Genomic DNA, 15,053 nt, shown 5'->3' with positions numbered 1-15,053 from the left:
GATGAGACCAAACTTGGAAATTACTTGCAAGGTGCATTAAAACAAACCGTACTCCATTATCTGGACTATATCGCATCTAGGCAAAACGTTTTCTTGTCTTATTTTAAATGATCCACATAGATACAAATCAGTCTATAGAAGCAGTCTATGAGTTTACAGACAATGGGGGGGGGGGCTGCGTCAAATAAATATATTATGTATTTACATACACAGAGCATTAATTTGTGTACAAGTTACCTGAGCGAATTCAGGGATTTTTTCATTCTTTTTTTTTTCCCTGATGGAAACTTTTACAACAGTGGTAAGAGGTTATGGCTTCCCTCTCCAAGGTACACAACTTTTGGTGTCTTTCTAGCTCCAAGACAATTAATTTTAGGGCTGACAGCAATTGTCTAGCCAGTATGAATATGGCAGGGGATTGAGTTTGCTCTACAGAGCCAGAGAAGGCGTGCTGGGAGCAACAGCTGCCTCGTTCTGCGGCACGTGTCTCTTCTTGCAGGTGAGGGCCAGCAGCAGCAGCATGGGCAGGTGCCAAAGACTACAAAAAAACAGCTTGCGGGCATTCTGCCTGTCGCCACTGCGATAGAATCTGAAAGCCAGGTAGCTGATGTAAAGGTTAATCGGCAGGGAGACTAAGGGGAACGTCCAGGTGGTGACGTCCAGCACGGGGCCCAAGGCTGAGAGGCCAATCAGGCCTACGCTGTGGCGGAGGGCCACGCGTTTACAAAGGCCGGGATGGGTGACGGACATCATTCTGTAACCGCCGCGCGAATAGTCCTCTCTTAGATTCCAGCTCAGTGCATTAAAGTGAGGAAACTGCCAGGAGAACAGGAAACCTCCCAGTAAGAGTGCTCCTGGAGAGATGGAGAGAGGAAAAGAAGTGAATACACAAACAAGATCTCCCTGATCATTTAAACACCATAGGAAGTAGATGTGTGCAAGCAGGAAATGAGAGTGTGGAGAGTAACAACGACAGAACACTTGAAACACTGTTCGATCACTGAAGTTCCTTCACATCCTGCTGTGGAGGAAGCAAACACCATTCTCCTGCATTCAGAAGCTTGAAGAGTGGAAAGGTGACACCGCACAAACAGTGGCCCGTGCAGGGGTAGCGGAGCATTACGCGCAGCGCTGCCTTTGTGTGTGTGATCTTAGAAAACACACTTGTAGCTAAATCCTCTGGGAAACACAGCACAGGGCAGCATGACAGAGACCTCAAACCTCTGGTCATCTTTTTATGCATTGTGTGTTCTTGAACTTGCTTTGAGAAAACAGTCCAGTTGACAGCAGGGTCTACTAATATAAGATCAGTGTGTGGTTGAGTGGTAATATGTACTTAATGTAATTATGTCGTTGTTAAGGCCCCGATATACTTAAAACAAAGTTCTTTTTCGTTCTTCGTTTGAGGGCAAAAAGAAGTTTGAAAAGGCTAAGCGACGGTATACTGTTTTTGAACATTCCAACACCCCCACGCTGCTGGAGGCGAGGTTGTAAACATGTGTCACGCCGCCCGCGTGTACCCCCTAAACACAACGATGGCGGCTGTGAGAGAAGAACAGTTTCGTAAACATCTGGCAGTAGCATTGATCTATTCAATGGCAAAGAAAAAGAACGAGAAAAAGCGACTTAGATGTTATGTGCGTCCACTTAACGAAAACAGAAAGATGATGGCGAGTTTGCCCTTTTTATTCAGCAAATGCAGAGCACAGATGAGGAATTGCATTTTTCATACTTCAGAATGTTCACCGCGTGGTTTGACGATCTCTTGAAAAGGGTATCGCCATATGTGAAACATGCAAAAACGCACAGGAGACAGATTTCCACTACGGAGAGACTGGCCTTGACACTCCCGAGTACTAGCTTGTGGGGCCACGCAACAAAGTGCGGCTGAAACATTCAAGATTGGATCGTGCACAGCCCGCAAGATAGTCACGGAGATGTGTTCTCCTGTCTGACCTCCGTAGAATGAGAAACGAACTGGGAAAAAAAAAAAAAAAACGCACGTCAAAGAAGGCGGAGTTCCAGAACACACCCACCGACTGCGTAATCGCCACGGACCATTGGTAGCTCAAAGGTGTTTAGGAGCCAAAACGAACTCCCCCAAAAAGTTTGCTTTGGTGAGCCGTTTCAAACTGATTTTGTTCAAAATGACGTCATTTCAGTTCGTTCTTCGATTTCGTTTGAAGTATATCGGGGCCTTTAAAATACATTTTATTCCATTTGGTGTCACTAAGTGAAGTAATTACAATAAATAAATAAATAAATAAGCAAGCAAATAATTTAATAAATTAATTGGAAAAATAAATTACAGTTACACACTTACAACATACATTCAGGATTGTTGGCAAGTTCTCCAGTTGATTAATAAGGCCAACTAGGCATCAAGATTTTTCTTAACTTTATTAACTTGAAAATTGACCCCTCTTTAGCACTTCCACAATATATATTAAAGATGCAGTTTCTCAGATAGAAAGCTCTACTAAATAAACTGAAATAATAAATAAATAAAATATTGAATGAAATCCTAGTTGTTTCGATCCACTTCATGTTGTGACCTCACCCTAGAGGGTCGTAACAATATTTAGGTTTGCACATGCTAATAAACATGCTTGAAAAGGGCACTGAAACTACTACTATAAAAGACAGATGGAGTTCTCAATGCTCTGGGGAAAAACATGTAAATATGCACACAAACAATTCAGTCTTTTGCTCCGGTGAAAACAGATCTCATGGTTGCCGTAACAGCAAACTTTTAATAGTTTGCAAAACAGGCCAAAGGCCCCCTGCTGTCTTCCACAAACACTTGATCTTAGACGAAAGATGTCCTTGGAAAAAACACAGGATGCTGGGAGTTTATGTAACTACAACAGTCATAAGTGGACAGGGACATCGGGTCTGGGAGAAGAGTCTGTAAAAGTCAGAAGTGCCATATGGAACATGCACATCAAGTTTCACTTCTCTGAACTGTGGGATAAACTGTGATAGCCCTGGAATAATCACAAGGGAGGGCTTTTAAGACCAAGGACACATATCAGTGTGAGCCTGATAGGAAATTCCTGTTGAAACACTCACATTTAGCTCTTTGGCAACAGAGAAGATATCACATGATTATCTTATAATAACACAGGCATTGTCATCCATGCCCACATTTCCATATATGGTGCTATAAGGAGAAGTTAACAGCTCTAGAGAATTGATGAATTGATGAATGTGGAGCTTAAAGGAATCATTCACAAAAGAAATGACAAATCTGTCATCTTTTAATATCTTTCCAAACGTTTATGAGTTGTTCATATGAGAAAAGTTAATGCTATTCTACTCCTTATAGTTAAAAGCAAAGGATGGACAAAAATGCAGTTCCAAATTTTTAACAATTTGTTACAAAACAGGCAAGAAGCATATTTTAATATATGCAAACATCTAATGCTGTTCAAATGTTTGGGGTCATGATTTTTATTTTGGAAAAAAAGTAATACTTTCATTCAACAAGGACACACTCAATTGATCAAAAGTGACAGTAAAGACATTTATAATGTCACAAAAAATAAAAATGCTGTTCTTTTGAACTTTCTGTTCATCAAAGAATACTGACAAAAATTATATCACAGTTTCACCAAAAATATTAAGCAGTACAAGTAAGAAATGCTTCTTGAGCACCAAATCAACATTTTAGAATGATTTCTGAAGGATCATGTGACACCCAAGACTGGAGTAATGGCTGCTGAAAATGCAGCTTTGTATCACAGGAACAAATTACATTTTTAAATATATTCAAATGAAAAATAGTTATTTTAAACTAATAATATTTCACAATATTATTTTTTTACTGTATTTTTAAACAAATAAATCCAGACTTGGTGATCTTAAATGGTTAGTTCACCCAAAAATGAAAATTGGCTTGTGTTTTACTCACCCTCGAAGCATCCTAGGTGTATATTCTTCTTTCAGACGAATCCAGTCGGTGTTATATTAAAAATTGTCCTGGCTATTCCAAGCTCTATCATTGCAGTCAGCGGGTGTTGCAGTTGAACAGTCCACAAGTCGTCAAATAAAGCGCACGCATTCATAATAAAACGTGCTTCACATGGCTTCGGGGGGTGAATAAAGGCCTTCTGTAGTGAATCCATGCGTTTTTGTAAGAAAAATATCCATATTTCAAACGTAATAAATACTTTTATATCACTTCCGCCAACTGTCATTCGCTGAAGCCATTCCGGCGGATGTCATAGCGCGTCGGCGTTGCGTGATTAGTGACGAATGCGGAGAGACAACAAAACAAAACGCCGGTCACGAATTAGAAGCATAAACCGAAGATTTGCAAAGAAAAATGTCGGAGGATTTCGATATAAGCCAAGAGGAGACTGGTTTTCCTTTGCTAAACTAAGGAAACTTTGCTTCCTTTGCTCCTATAAACAAACTCGCGAGACTAGCATATCTTAGAGGAGTGCACGCTGCGCATACGTCATACGCCTTCCACCGGCACGGCTTCCGCGTATGAAAGATATCGGAAGTGAGAGAAAAGTGTTTATTACGTTTTAAATATGGATATTTTTCTTACAAAAACGAATGGATTCACTACAGAAGGTCTTTATTCACCCCCCGGAGCCATGTGAGGCACGTTTTATTATGAATGTGCACGCTTTATGAAAGAAGAAAGTCATATACACCTAGGATGCTTCGAGGGTGAGTAAAACACAAGCCAATTTTCATTTTTGGGTGAACTAACCCTTTAAGAGCCTTCTTTCAGAAACATAAAAAAACTTGAAAATCGATCAAATTGGTTTCAAAAGAATTTAAATATAGCACAGAAGTCATACCAGTTTTATGGCGTGTTTTTTCCCCCCGTCCTTTTAAGCTCAACAGTCACTGATTACTGTATAGTATAAATGTATGGAAAAAGAGCAACATGAACATTCTTGAAAATGTCTCGTTTTATGTTCCACAGGAGAATGAAAACTATATAGGTTTAGAACAACATGAGGGTGAGTAAATTATTTAATTTTTGCGTGAATTATTTGAACAGGAGTATATATGCTTTATCAAAGTCATTCCAGTGGGAACTGTAGTCATTAGTGTGTGCATATAAGAGGACTTTGTACCTGGATCGAGAGAGCCGGTGGCTGCTGTCCAGCCCATTACAGGTGGGATGGCGCCCACCACGGCACCCACCCAGGTGTTGGTGATGCTGAGGCGTTTCAGGGGAGTGTAGCAGCACGTGTACAGGAAGATGTTCAGGGCGCCCAGGAAGCCAGTCAGGGGATTTACACCCAGGGTCAACAGGGTCACACCTGGGATCCCACACGCCAGGGCGAATGACACAGCATGCAGAGGGCTGAGAGATGGAGGACAAATTCAGAACAACAAAAACATGATTCCTATGTGGGGTTTAACGGGATCATACATGTTATTTATTTTCCCTGGAGGTCCACTTAAAGTGTTGCTGAAGGTTTTTGTGTTGTCATAATTTATTTTTCATGACCAAATATAAAGGCAAATTATTGGCAAAATTATTTCTCATTCTTGTTGAATATCTGTTTCACTTGAAAATATGGCAGATTACAAAGTAAAATGGCTTGTGGACAGCAAATCATGTCGACTGTAAGTGTGAATGTCAGCAAGTTTTAATATAATTTTCAGAGTACACTGAACTCTTATTTCAAAAGACCAATAAATGGATTGATTCTTCATGTATGACGACCCCTTTAAAACAATCCAGCAAGCACTGGCCCAGAACACATTCATAACGTTGGTTTACAAATCTAAAAACCAACAGCTAATGCGAAGTGTTTATAAATCAAACCAAGAAATTCCATTGTGACAAAACACATTGTGATGCATAAAAAGACCGAGAATGAGAGAGAAGCAGGAATGAAGCACATACATAACATCAGTTTCTGAGATAAGCTTTAGTGCGGTTCTGTAAGTCACATCAAAACAAAGGCTTGTGGGTCTCTGCTACAGATTAAAGCTCTCCTGGCCACAGACGCTATTCTCTGTGCTCCATTGGACAACCACTTCCTCTAAGGTTTATTAAAAGCAGTCAGTTGCAATCCTGCAGAGGCGTCTGGTTCAAATTCACAGCTAACTGCTCCATAAATTAGAGGGGTATTGGAAAAGACACCAAAGCGGAGAGGAAAAGAGGGCAAATTTTCCGCCCAACAGCAGGAGATTCCATTGTAATGTTATTATCATTGTTATGGCTGTTTTATGTGGTGGAGGAGTTTAGAGTCTTATATGAGTTCCATAAGTTAACGGGTGAGATGAGTTGTTTGAGGGATAAGGCTGACTAACGTTAGCAGCAAAGCCACTGGCATTTCCTACACTACATGTATAAGTGTGCTATTCTAATGCACCACAAAAAACGAGATATTTCAAGTTCATTCATTATTAAATTTATCTAGCGTTACAAAGGTTTTGTTTATCTGATGGGTCACTTAAAACAAGTACACTGAGTTGATCAATCAAATATATCTGACGTCATGGTCTCGTGGAATCCGAATGGAATCTCATACGAAGCCTAAATCATCATGTCAACGATGACTCTCAGTGGGAAATAAATTGGCTACACAGAATGGTTTACTTAAACTGTCATTATTCACTAACACTCAAGATATTCCCAAATGTCATTTCCTTTATTCTGTATAACAGAAACGAAGGATTTCAGTAAAAATAGGGAGTAATTTGCACAAAAAGCACCGTTAAAGTACCATAAATATATGATTGAATCATTATTGAACGAAGCAGCACATCAGATTTACTATTAGTTTTTTTTTTCTATTTTGTTGCTTCACAGTAAGAATCACTATCCATTTTCATTTTGTGGAAATATTTTGTGCAAGCATTTGACTTTTGCGTGAACTACTCTTTATTTCAAATAAATGTTGTAAAAAAAAGTCTTTATTTCAAATAAATGTTGTTCTTTTGAATGTTCTATACATCAAATAATCCTGAAAAAAAAAACTAACTATTTAAAATGTCCACAAAATATAAAAAAAATATATAGAAGCAATATATTAAAATATATTAATATATTTTAAATTGTAATACTTCACAATATTACTCTTTGTACAGTACTTTTTACAGAAAGATTTCTTCTTTCAAAAATCTCACAAACCCCAAACTACATACACATAAATGACAAATAAAAAAGCCATTGAATTAATAAACATGGAAAAAAAAACAACAACAACTAATGTACAAAATCAAAGGTTTCAGAGCTGTGAGATTCTGCTTTTCTATCTCTCATGCTCATCTCTGCCTTCAGCCTTTCATCATAAGAATGTGACAGTCGCACACGCAAAGATCAAAGAGGACCGTGTCATCTCAAGCCAGCGTAATAACATACTGACAGACACACGAGTGCATATGCAGACATAAACAGGTTGCGCTAGGACACATCTAATGTGTGTAATGACACGTTTTGGTAGGTGACTCTACTGTTAGCATGCTGTGCATTTGTGTACGGGGTCTAGAGTGTCTGCAATGGTGTCAGGTGAAGATATGTAGTTATGATGCTGATGAATTCCTCCTGTCATTGACAGTCAGTCTAGATCGGTGACGTATGGTAAACATTCAGGAAAGCAATTTAGTTGTTGGAGTGACAGAAAAGGAGTGCATATCATAGCTGCTGAAAACATTAGTCTGCTTTCATATAAACGCTGCTCTTTAATCCACCTGCACAGACCTCCTACAGCGCGGCTGAATTAGCGCCGTGCTACTGCGAGGTTCAATCGCACAGTAATTAAGCAGCTCTGGGGGATGCTTCCAGAAGTTTGAAACGGAGCACCATTTATCTGCTCACCTCTTTATCTTCTGCTCCAAAACGGTTTTAGAAAACAAGACGGGATTTAGGCTGTGAGGAATGTTGTGTGTTTGAAAGGGAGTTAATTGCACAGCTATACATTTTCCAAACGAAGATAACGCATGACATGACAACGGCCAGCAAACACAGATCACACAAGGACAGCTTTAAAAAATGTGTGCATGCATTTCCATTCAATTTCTTATCTTTCCTTTCACCACTCAGACTGTCACTATCATAACTAATAATTGCAGGGGGTGGGAACTTTTTTTTTACTTACAATATGAAAAACATTTTTGAATATGATTTTTAATCATTTATTTTTGTGCTCACTGTTGTTTATTGTTGCATGTTAATCAATTTATTAAATATTTTAAAAAAATATAAAATATATAAATATATGAAGTAATGTATTATTTAACATGATTAATACATTTATACAAATATATTTTATTACTCATCAAAACAATATAATCTGCCTCAGAAACAACAAGGCTGTTTAAGATCCAATCAAATCTTGGTAAGTCCAATTCATTTTGTAGATATATGGGATATAAAATTTAACATTTACTTTCAACATTTACTATGCATATACAAATTTGAAACTGAACAGTTGGCCTTGACCATGATGGTTCCATAATATTATTTTTTTGCAATTCAAAATAAAAGGACACTAGGGTGTGGAATGAGCCGGAATGGGTTGACATTACGAAACATACGCTCTTATGTACTCTGGATCATCGTCGCTCATGATGTCTTGGTTTGTGAGTGTGTGTTTGAGATACACACACAACAGCGGGATAAGCCCGGGTTGTTTGGTTTGGGCTGTTTGGATTACTGTGACTGCTTGAGTCATTTCTTATACCCTCACGTCAACAGATCTGCCCCTTTTGTTGTTGGAAAGTGACCCTCGAGGGAGTGAGAGAGGGCAGGGGTCCTGTTCTGTTAAATTCCACTAACACACCTAATTAGCAAGAAGTAATGGCTGTCAAATGTGTGGTGGTGTTAGGTGTGGTATCGCACTCAAAAACGTACAGTATGTAAAAATGCCGGAGATGGATATAGAATGCTTCTTAAATCAACTATTTTAGTCAGAGCCATAGTGTAGGCGTTCCAGATGTTGCACTATGTGCGATATGGTGCTTACGTGGGTGATGCAGGTTTGGGTCCAGTCTGCAACATTACCCATAGAGTGCTGATTAGGGTTGTGACGGTGAGAAAAATTTCCCACCGGTTAATCGCCGTGTGACAACACCGGTAATACCGGTATCACCGTGGGGGCGGAGGCGTTCCCTCTTTTCCTCGCTTTCCTTTACTTTTAAATAGCTTGTAAAAGCTGCGTACGCATTTTAATTTCACTTTCAAATAGCGGCAAATTCGGCGTAAAGCAATTGTACGTTTTTAGTTTGTTTGAATTTCCCCTCTTTTCCTCGCTTTCCTTTGCTTTTAAATAGCTTAAAAGCGCTATGCGCATTTTACTTTCACTTTCTAATTAGCGGCAGTTCGCGTCAATTGCTTGAATGCAACAACAAAACGTCAAACTCACTTTAGCCTATATATAAAACATAGAACTTTAAAAAAACTTCCAAAATCACATTAGATAAATGGCAAAAGTCAACAGGCTTTTCGAAATCCAAAATATTGTCAAAAAGGCGCTTTAGCATCTCGTTTCGAAACTAAATCATCCACCATGGTCTAGTCTGTCTCACCTCACCTCACTCTTCTTGTCAGTCGGCTCGACTCACTCTCCTCACTGGAGAAATGAAATCTGATCTGTGATGCGACTGTCGTTCGGCACGCTGCATTGAGCAGTCGCGTTCAGTTTTTAATTGTAGTGTCTGTTCTTTTACTGAACTAAATGATTTTTATTACTATAAAAAATCAAAACGACGGTGGGGGTCAGTGCCACGGTGGGCAAGTGACGTAACCGGTGTTGCGGCTTAACGGTTGCGGTATCACCGTCAGCACCGTCTATCGCGGCAAGCCTAGTGCTGATGATATATTTTTGTGCTTAATGGTCATAACATCGTTATGAAATTCATAAAAGTTGCACTCAGTTGTGAAGATTATCATTACAATGAACAAATCGAGTAAGAATCATAAACTTTTGTTGGTCACAGAGTTTACAGTCTATAATAATCCAAAAGCCGGTGGAAAAATCCTTTGGATTTTGTCATAGAACCAAGGTGATCCTAACTTCCGGGTTGGCCTAGAAAAATCATTGTTATATTCCTGCTCTTTTAGCCTAATATGAAAGAATTTAGCATGCTAGTCTAATAGCATTGGCATGCTTACACCCTCTTTTATAAGTTGCAACTATAAATGCCTTCACTTTAAAGCACCCAAAGCTAAAACACAAATTAGTCAACTTGTCTAATCATCTAGTCTGTTGGCGGATGACCATCCTGACCCATCCTTTGTCAGCAGTGGAGTGAGACGGGAATAACAGAGAGAGGCACACCTACACACACGTGGATCAGGTTACGCTGGACAGGTGCGCGAGCAGCTGGCCAGCACTACAGATATTAGACAATGACATATAGTTTCTGATACCGGCAGGCTCAGCTATACACAAACACCGGGCTACTTGAGAACAATGTAGAGAGTAAATGACATACGCAATGAGACTAAGGAAACCATTTTATTCCAATGGCTCTTTACACAGATATCTAGGATGTGTTTCAAAACCAAGTGAGTGGCCTACCAAGACAACATTTTTGGACAAGCATACAAGATATACAGGTATGTCTGAATCTAAATAAGATATCCAAAAATGCAGTCTAGGTTGGATGCTCACTAGGTTAAAACAGCCCAAGAGAGAGAAACAGGTTTTGAAGGCACTTACCTGATCTGTCCTCGGACCAGAGGTCTGTTTTTGGTACGATTCATGTTTGAGTCAAAGGGCACCTCAAAGTACTGTGGGGATAAATAAATGATGGAAATTAATACACAAGGTACATTAACAGCAAAAGAAAGGGTCAAACAATGAAAAATGTGCATATGCCTCTCTTTTCTAATCCAGAACCTTTCCTGTCTGAAAGCAAACATTCTTTAATTCTAACAGACAGAAACAACATTTTTAGTCATATTTTTCACATGAATATTTTTGTGATATAGTGAAAGGTACTGTGGCATTACGGCAACACACACTTGATTATTTCTATAACACAATGACCTCAAAATATAAATTATGCAACACATCGCAGTCTGATATAGAAGACAAAATGAAAAAAAAAGCTGAGTAAAATATAATCTCACAGTTATGAATCATAACACACTAAAGAAATTAATCAAAATAATACATTCTGACATACATATACATATTTTATACATTTTGACTCAAGTATTACATAATATTACACTTTTAAGCTTTAGCCGAGAAAACACACGCACACACACAATGTACACTACAGTTCAAAAGTTTGGGGTCAGTAAGTATGCTAATGTGGAGCTAAAGAAACATTTCTTATTGTCAATGAATTTGTGATACACATTTTGAATGATTATTTGATTAATAGAAAAAATAAAAAAAGAGCATTTATTTGAAATAGAAATATTTTGACAAAATTTGATTAAATTAATGCATCCTTGCTGAATAAAATAAATAATTTCTTTCAAAAAAAAAAAAATACAGCTTTTGATACGGAATGGTTTAAATTAACTTAATGAAGCACTGCAAAAATAACAATTGTGCTAATCAGCGCAGGTATCAGCGCAGCTAATAATTATTTTCACTTTTTTCTTCGTAGCATGCAAAAAACATCAAAGTCTAGTTTCTCAGCGATTTTCTCAGAAACATCTGCTCAAGATAGCCAACAAATGCATGAAATTCAAACCCTTAAATGGATCAATATGAATGAATGTGTTAAAGACAGAATGACAGAGGTTACTTAGGTGCAACGGGGACGATTAAGGTAAAAAAAAATGTCTTTGTGTTTTATGGCTTTCTGCTGGGGAGTCTTCCCCAACTCTGCTGGGGAATCTACAATGTGAGACTAAAACACAAACACATGGGGCGTTTAAAGCCAGGAACCGGTTATTCATTCTGTGAGAGACAGCACATGCACCTAATGAAGAAAACAGATAGCTCACTTTTCAGCTGAAGAATTTCAGGATCCATTTCTCCTAAAATATGACCTCCATAAAATAACTAATAAACAGATAATTAATTTCTCTTTTCCTCTCTTAATTTACTGTCCATTTGACATCGGAAAAGAGTCCACGCTTAAAAATGCTCTTGTGGTAGGTAATACATTTCACACGGACTACATTTATATTTTGTTAGATACCTCGGAGAATGGGACCGTACCACTGCGAAGGACGGGGGCGGGGGGGGATGCATATCATCTGTGACGGTGCGTGTCTGTTTGGCCTGTCTAAGAGTCCTCTCGAGTTTAAAGAACCCTGCTAGTGCTATTTGCAACAAATGATAACATCCATCAATTACATGATACTTCCCAGCATGCATTTTTACACAAGGATAAGGACAGAAAACAAAAGAACCTCATCTTTAGACTAATGTACAACAAACGGACAGGTCAATAAAACATCTCAAGGAGGTAAAAAATGAACACGGTGACAAATGTGTCTAAAAGCTGTCATGGGAGATTGATGCTTTTTCATTTTGTTTCAGCTATTTTTGGCAGCATTTTCAGACTCGGACCAATGTCATCCAAAATGATAAAGTAGACTGATACAGTGCAGAGGAAGTTGAAGCCCAAAGTATGTTGTATAAAGTTGAGTGGAGGGTCTGCTGAGTCTCAAATTTATTCTCTCGGCCGTCAGTGTTATTGCACTCAAGATCCCGGACGGGGCAGGGCACAGATGTGACTGTAGCTGAGGCCCCTGCAGTTTTAGGGCCGAGGTGTTAATTCTATTTCCTGGGTCAGGAAGCGCGTCAAAGGGAGAGAACCGGAGTGAATTTCTGGTGCTCGAATAGTCTCTGACGTATTAGCCGGATGCTAACACACCCGTTAGCTACGATCTTGGCTACGACTGCACATTTTAGACCTGTGAGATTTCAAAAGCCTTGTTAACCTGCAAAAGGACAAAGTTTACATTAAAAGTCCCAATAGTAAATATAAATGTGGTCTGGGGCTGAAAACTAGATTTGGAGCAAGAACATGAGTATGCAGACTGACAGAACTGTATTCTGCGCCACACTAAGAAAGCCAATGAGGTTTTGAGTGTTCTCAAGATGTTTTTGGTGCCTGTCAGAACCAGTTAGTTCTTGGGCATTGTCTTATTTCACAGTCTATCTTTATACACTTTTTTTACATCATCTGCTTCATATCAACACCCAGAGACCCCTGCCACTTCTTCTTCTGCGTTTATTGCTGGTGAAGATCACGCTTTGAAAAAAAGGAAACAATGTGAAAGTGTAAATTAACAAGTAAGTGCATGAGATTACAGGCTGTCAAACCTCCATATCTAAAATGCTGTTATAATCAGATTATTTGTTTCTTCTGTGAATCTGCGCTCATCAGAATGTGTTAACAATTAAAAAAATGAAAAGGCTCCATATTGTTGTCATATTGAAGACAGAAAAAAAAGACTACATGGTTAGATCTGCTTTTCAGTTTCAAAAGCACACACTATACACACACACACAGACACACACTACCGTTCAAAGGTTTGGGGTTGGTAAGAATTTGTGATGCTTTTAAAACAAGTCTCTTATGCTCAATGAGGCTAAACAGAAAAAACAAACAAAAAAGTAAAAACACTAATATAATGAAAGTGTAACTGTTTTCCAGTTAAACATGCTTTAAAATATAATTTGTTCCTGTGATGGCAAAGCTGAATTTTCAGCAGTGATTACTTTGGTATTCAGTGTCCCGTGATTCTTCAGAAAACATTCTAATATGCTGACTTGGTCCACAAAAAAACATTTCTTATTATTATCAATGTTGAAAACTGCTGTTCTGCTTAATATTTTTTTCAAGTGAATAGAAAATTTAAAATGACATAATTTATTTTATAACATTTTGATCAATTTGAACTTTTTTTAATGCATCCTTTATAAAAGTATTAAATATGTTAAAAAAAAAAAAAAAGAAAAATAAACTAATTACATTTATTAAAAAAAAAATATATGTGAAATGTAAAGAATAAATGATTAAAAATTTTAAAAATGTGTGAGAGAACATTTGCAGTGTCAGCATAGAGCAGATAGTATGCCAGGGAGAGCAGCCAATCAATGACTCTTTGGCCAAGAGGTCCATCAGAGAGGTCATAGAAGTGGGCATTAGAGGGAGAAAGATAGAGGGCAGAGAACTCCCATCAAATGAAGTCCAGGACATTATTTCTGACTATGTGATCAGAAGCCTGAACAAGGCAGAGGCTGCCAAATTCTGCTGCTCAAAATCTCGGACCAGTCATTCAATTTTTCAAGAAAACAAACCTTCGAGAGACAGGACATTCAAGTAAACAATTATTATAGTATTATTTACAGTATTGACTCAATACAGTATATTGACTGCAGCAGTGTGACGGGACAGAGTGACAGGCACAGCAAGCCAATGAGACCATACTAACTAATAGAGGTCGACCGATAGTGGATTTTGCCGATACCGATAGCTAGGTTGGACCACACGGGCCGATACCGATTAATTAACCGATAGTTTTAAAATTGATACTGAACAAAAACTAAAATAGTGCTTTATTAACAAAAACTACTGAACCATACTAGTAGTAGTAGTAAAAATAATAATAATAATAGTAATAGTAAATGTTGAAATTAACACACTCTAACAAGGAACAATACAATTTAATCAACAATTTATAATATGTCTAATATGTCTAATAATATAATAATAATAATATTTATAATATGTCTAATAATACATAATATGTCGAACAATTTAATCAATTTTAAAACTAAGGGAAGTCGTGGCCTAATGGTTAGAGAGTCGGACTCGTAACCCAAAGGTTGCGGGATCGAGTCTCGTACCGGCAGGGATTGTAGGTGGGGGGAGTGAATGTAGAGCGCTCTCTCCCACCTTCAATACCACAACTGAGGTGCCCTTGAGCAAGGCACCGAACCCCCAACTGCTCCCCGGGTGCTGCAGCAAAAATGGCTGCCCACTGCTCTGGGTGTGTGTTCACGGTGTGTGTGTGTTCACTGCTGTGTGTGTGTGCACTTTGGATGGGTGCTCTGCACTTTGAGTGCAGATCACTAATTCCGAGTATGGGTCACCATACTTGGCCACATGTCACGTCAATACTTACACAGCTTTCATTAATCTTAATG

At 38.5% G+C, this 15,053-nt stretch overlaps 1 protein-coding gene and 1 long non-coding RNA gene across 2 annotated transcripts in view; one reads left to right on the top strand and one right to left on the bottom strand.

The window, feature by feature from the left end:
• Nucleotides 1-276: 276 nt before the first annotated feature.
• Nucleotides 277-15,053, bottom strand: part of LOC107692457 (protoheme IX farnesyltransferase, mitochondrial-like) — a 52,376-nt gene continuing 37,599 nt past the window's right edge. The window contains exons 6-8 of the mRNA XM_016491503.1: nucleotides 10,647-10,717; nucleotides 5,100-5,332; nucleotides 277-854 (exon numbers count right to left, since the gene is read on the bottom strand). Of these exons, the coding sequence (XP_016346989.1) occupies nucleotides 430-854; nucleotides 5,100-5,332; nucleotides 10,647-10,717 (729 nt within the window). The 3' untranslated portion in view covers nucleotides 277-429. The remainder of the gene's footprint in view (nucleotides 855-5,099; nucleotides 5,333-10,646; nucleotides 10,718-15,053) is intronic.
• Nucleotides 12,855-15,053, top strand: part of LOC107692453 (uncharacterized) — a 20,108-nt gene continuing 17,909 nt past the window's right edge. Inside the window, exon 1 of the long non-coding RNA XR_001634646.1 lies at nucleotides 12,855-12,866. This is a non-coding gene — a long non-coding RNA (uncharacterized LOC107692453). The remainder of the gene's footprint in view (nucleotides 12,867-15,053) is intronic.

This window comes from Sinocyclocheilus anshuiensis, unplaced genomic scaffold, assembly GCF_001515605.1.
Source record: "Sinocyclocheilus anshuiensis isolate Anshui unplaced genomic scaffold, SAMN03320099.WGS_v1.1 scaffold915, whole genome shotgun sequence".
Lineage (NCBI taxonomy): Eukaryota > Metazoa > Chordata > Actinopteri > Cypriniformes > Cyprinidae > Sinocyclocheilus > Sinocyclocheilus anshuiensis.
This window is presented reverse-complemented; position numbering and strand designations above follow the sequence as displayed.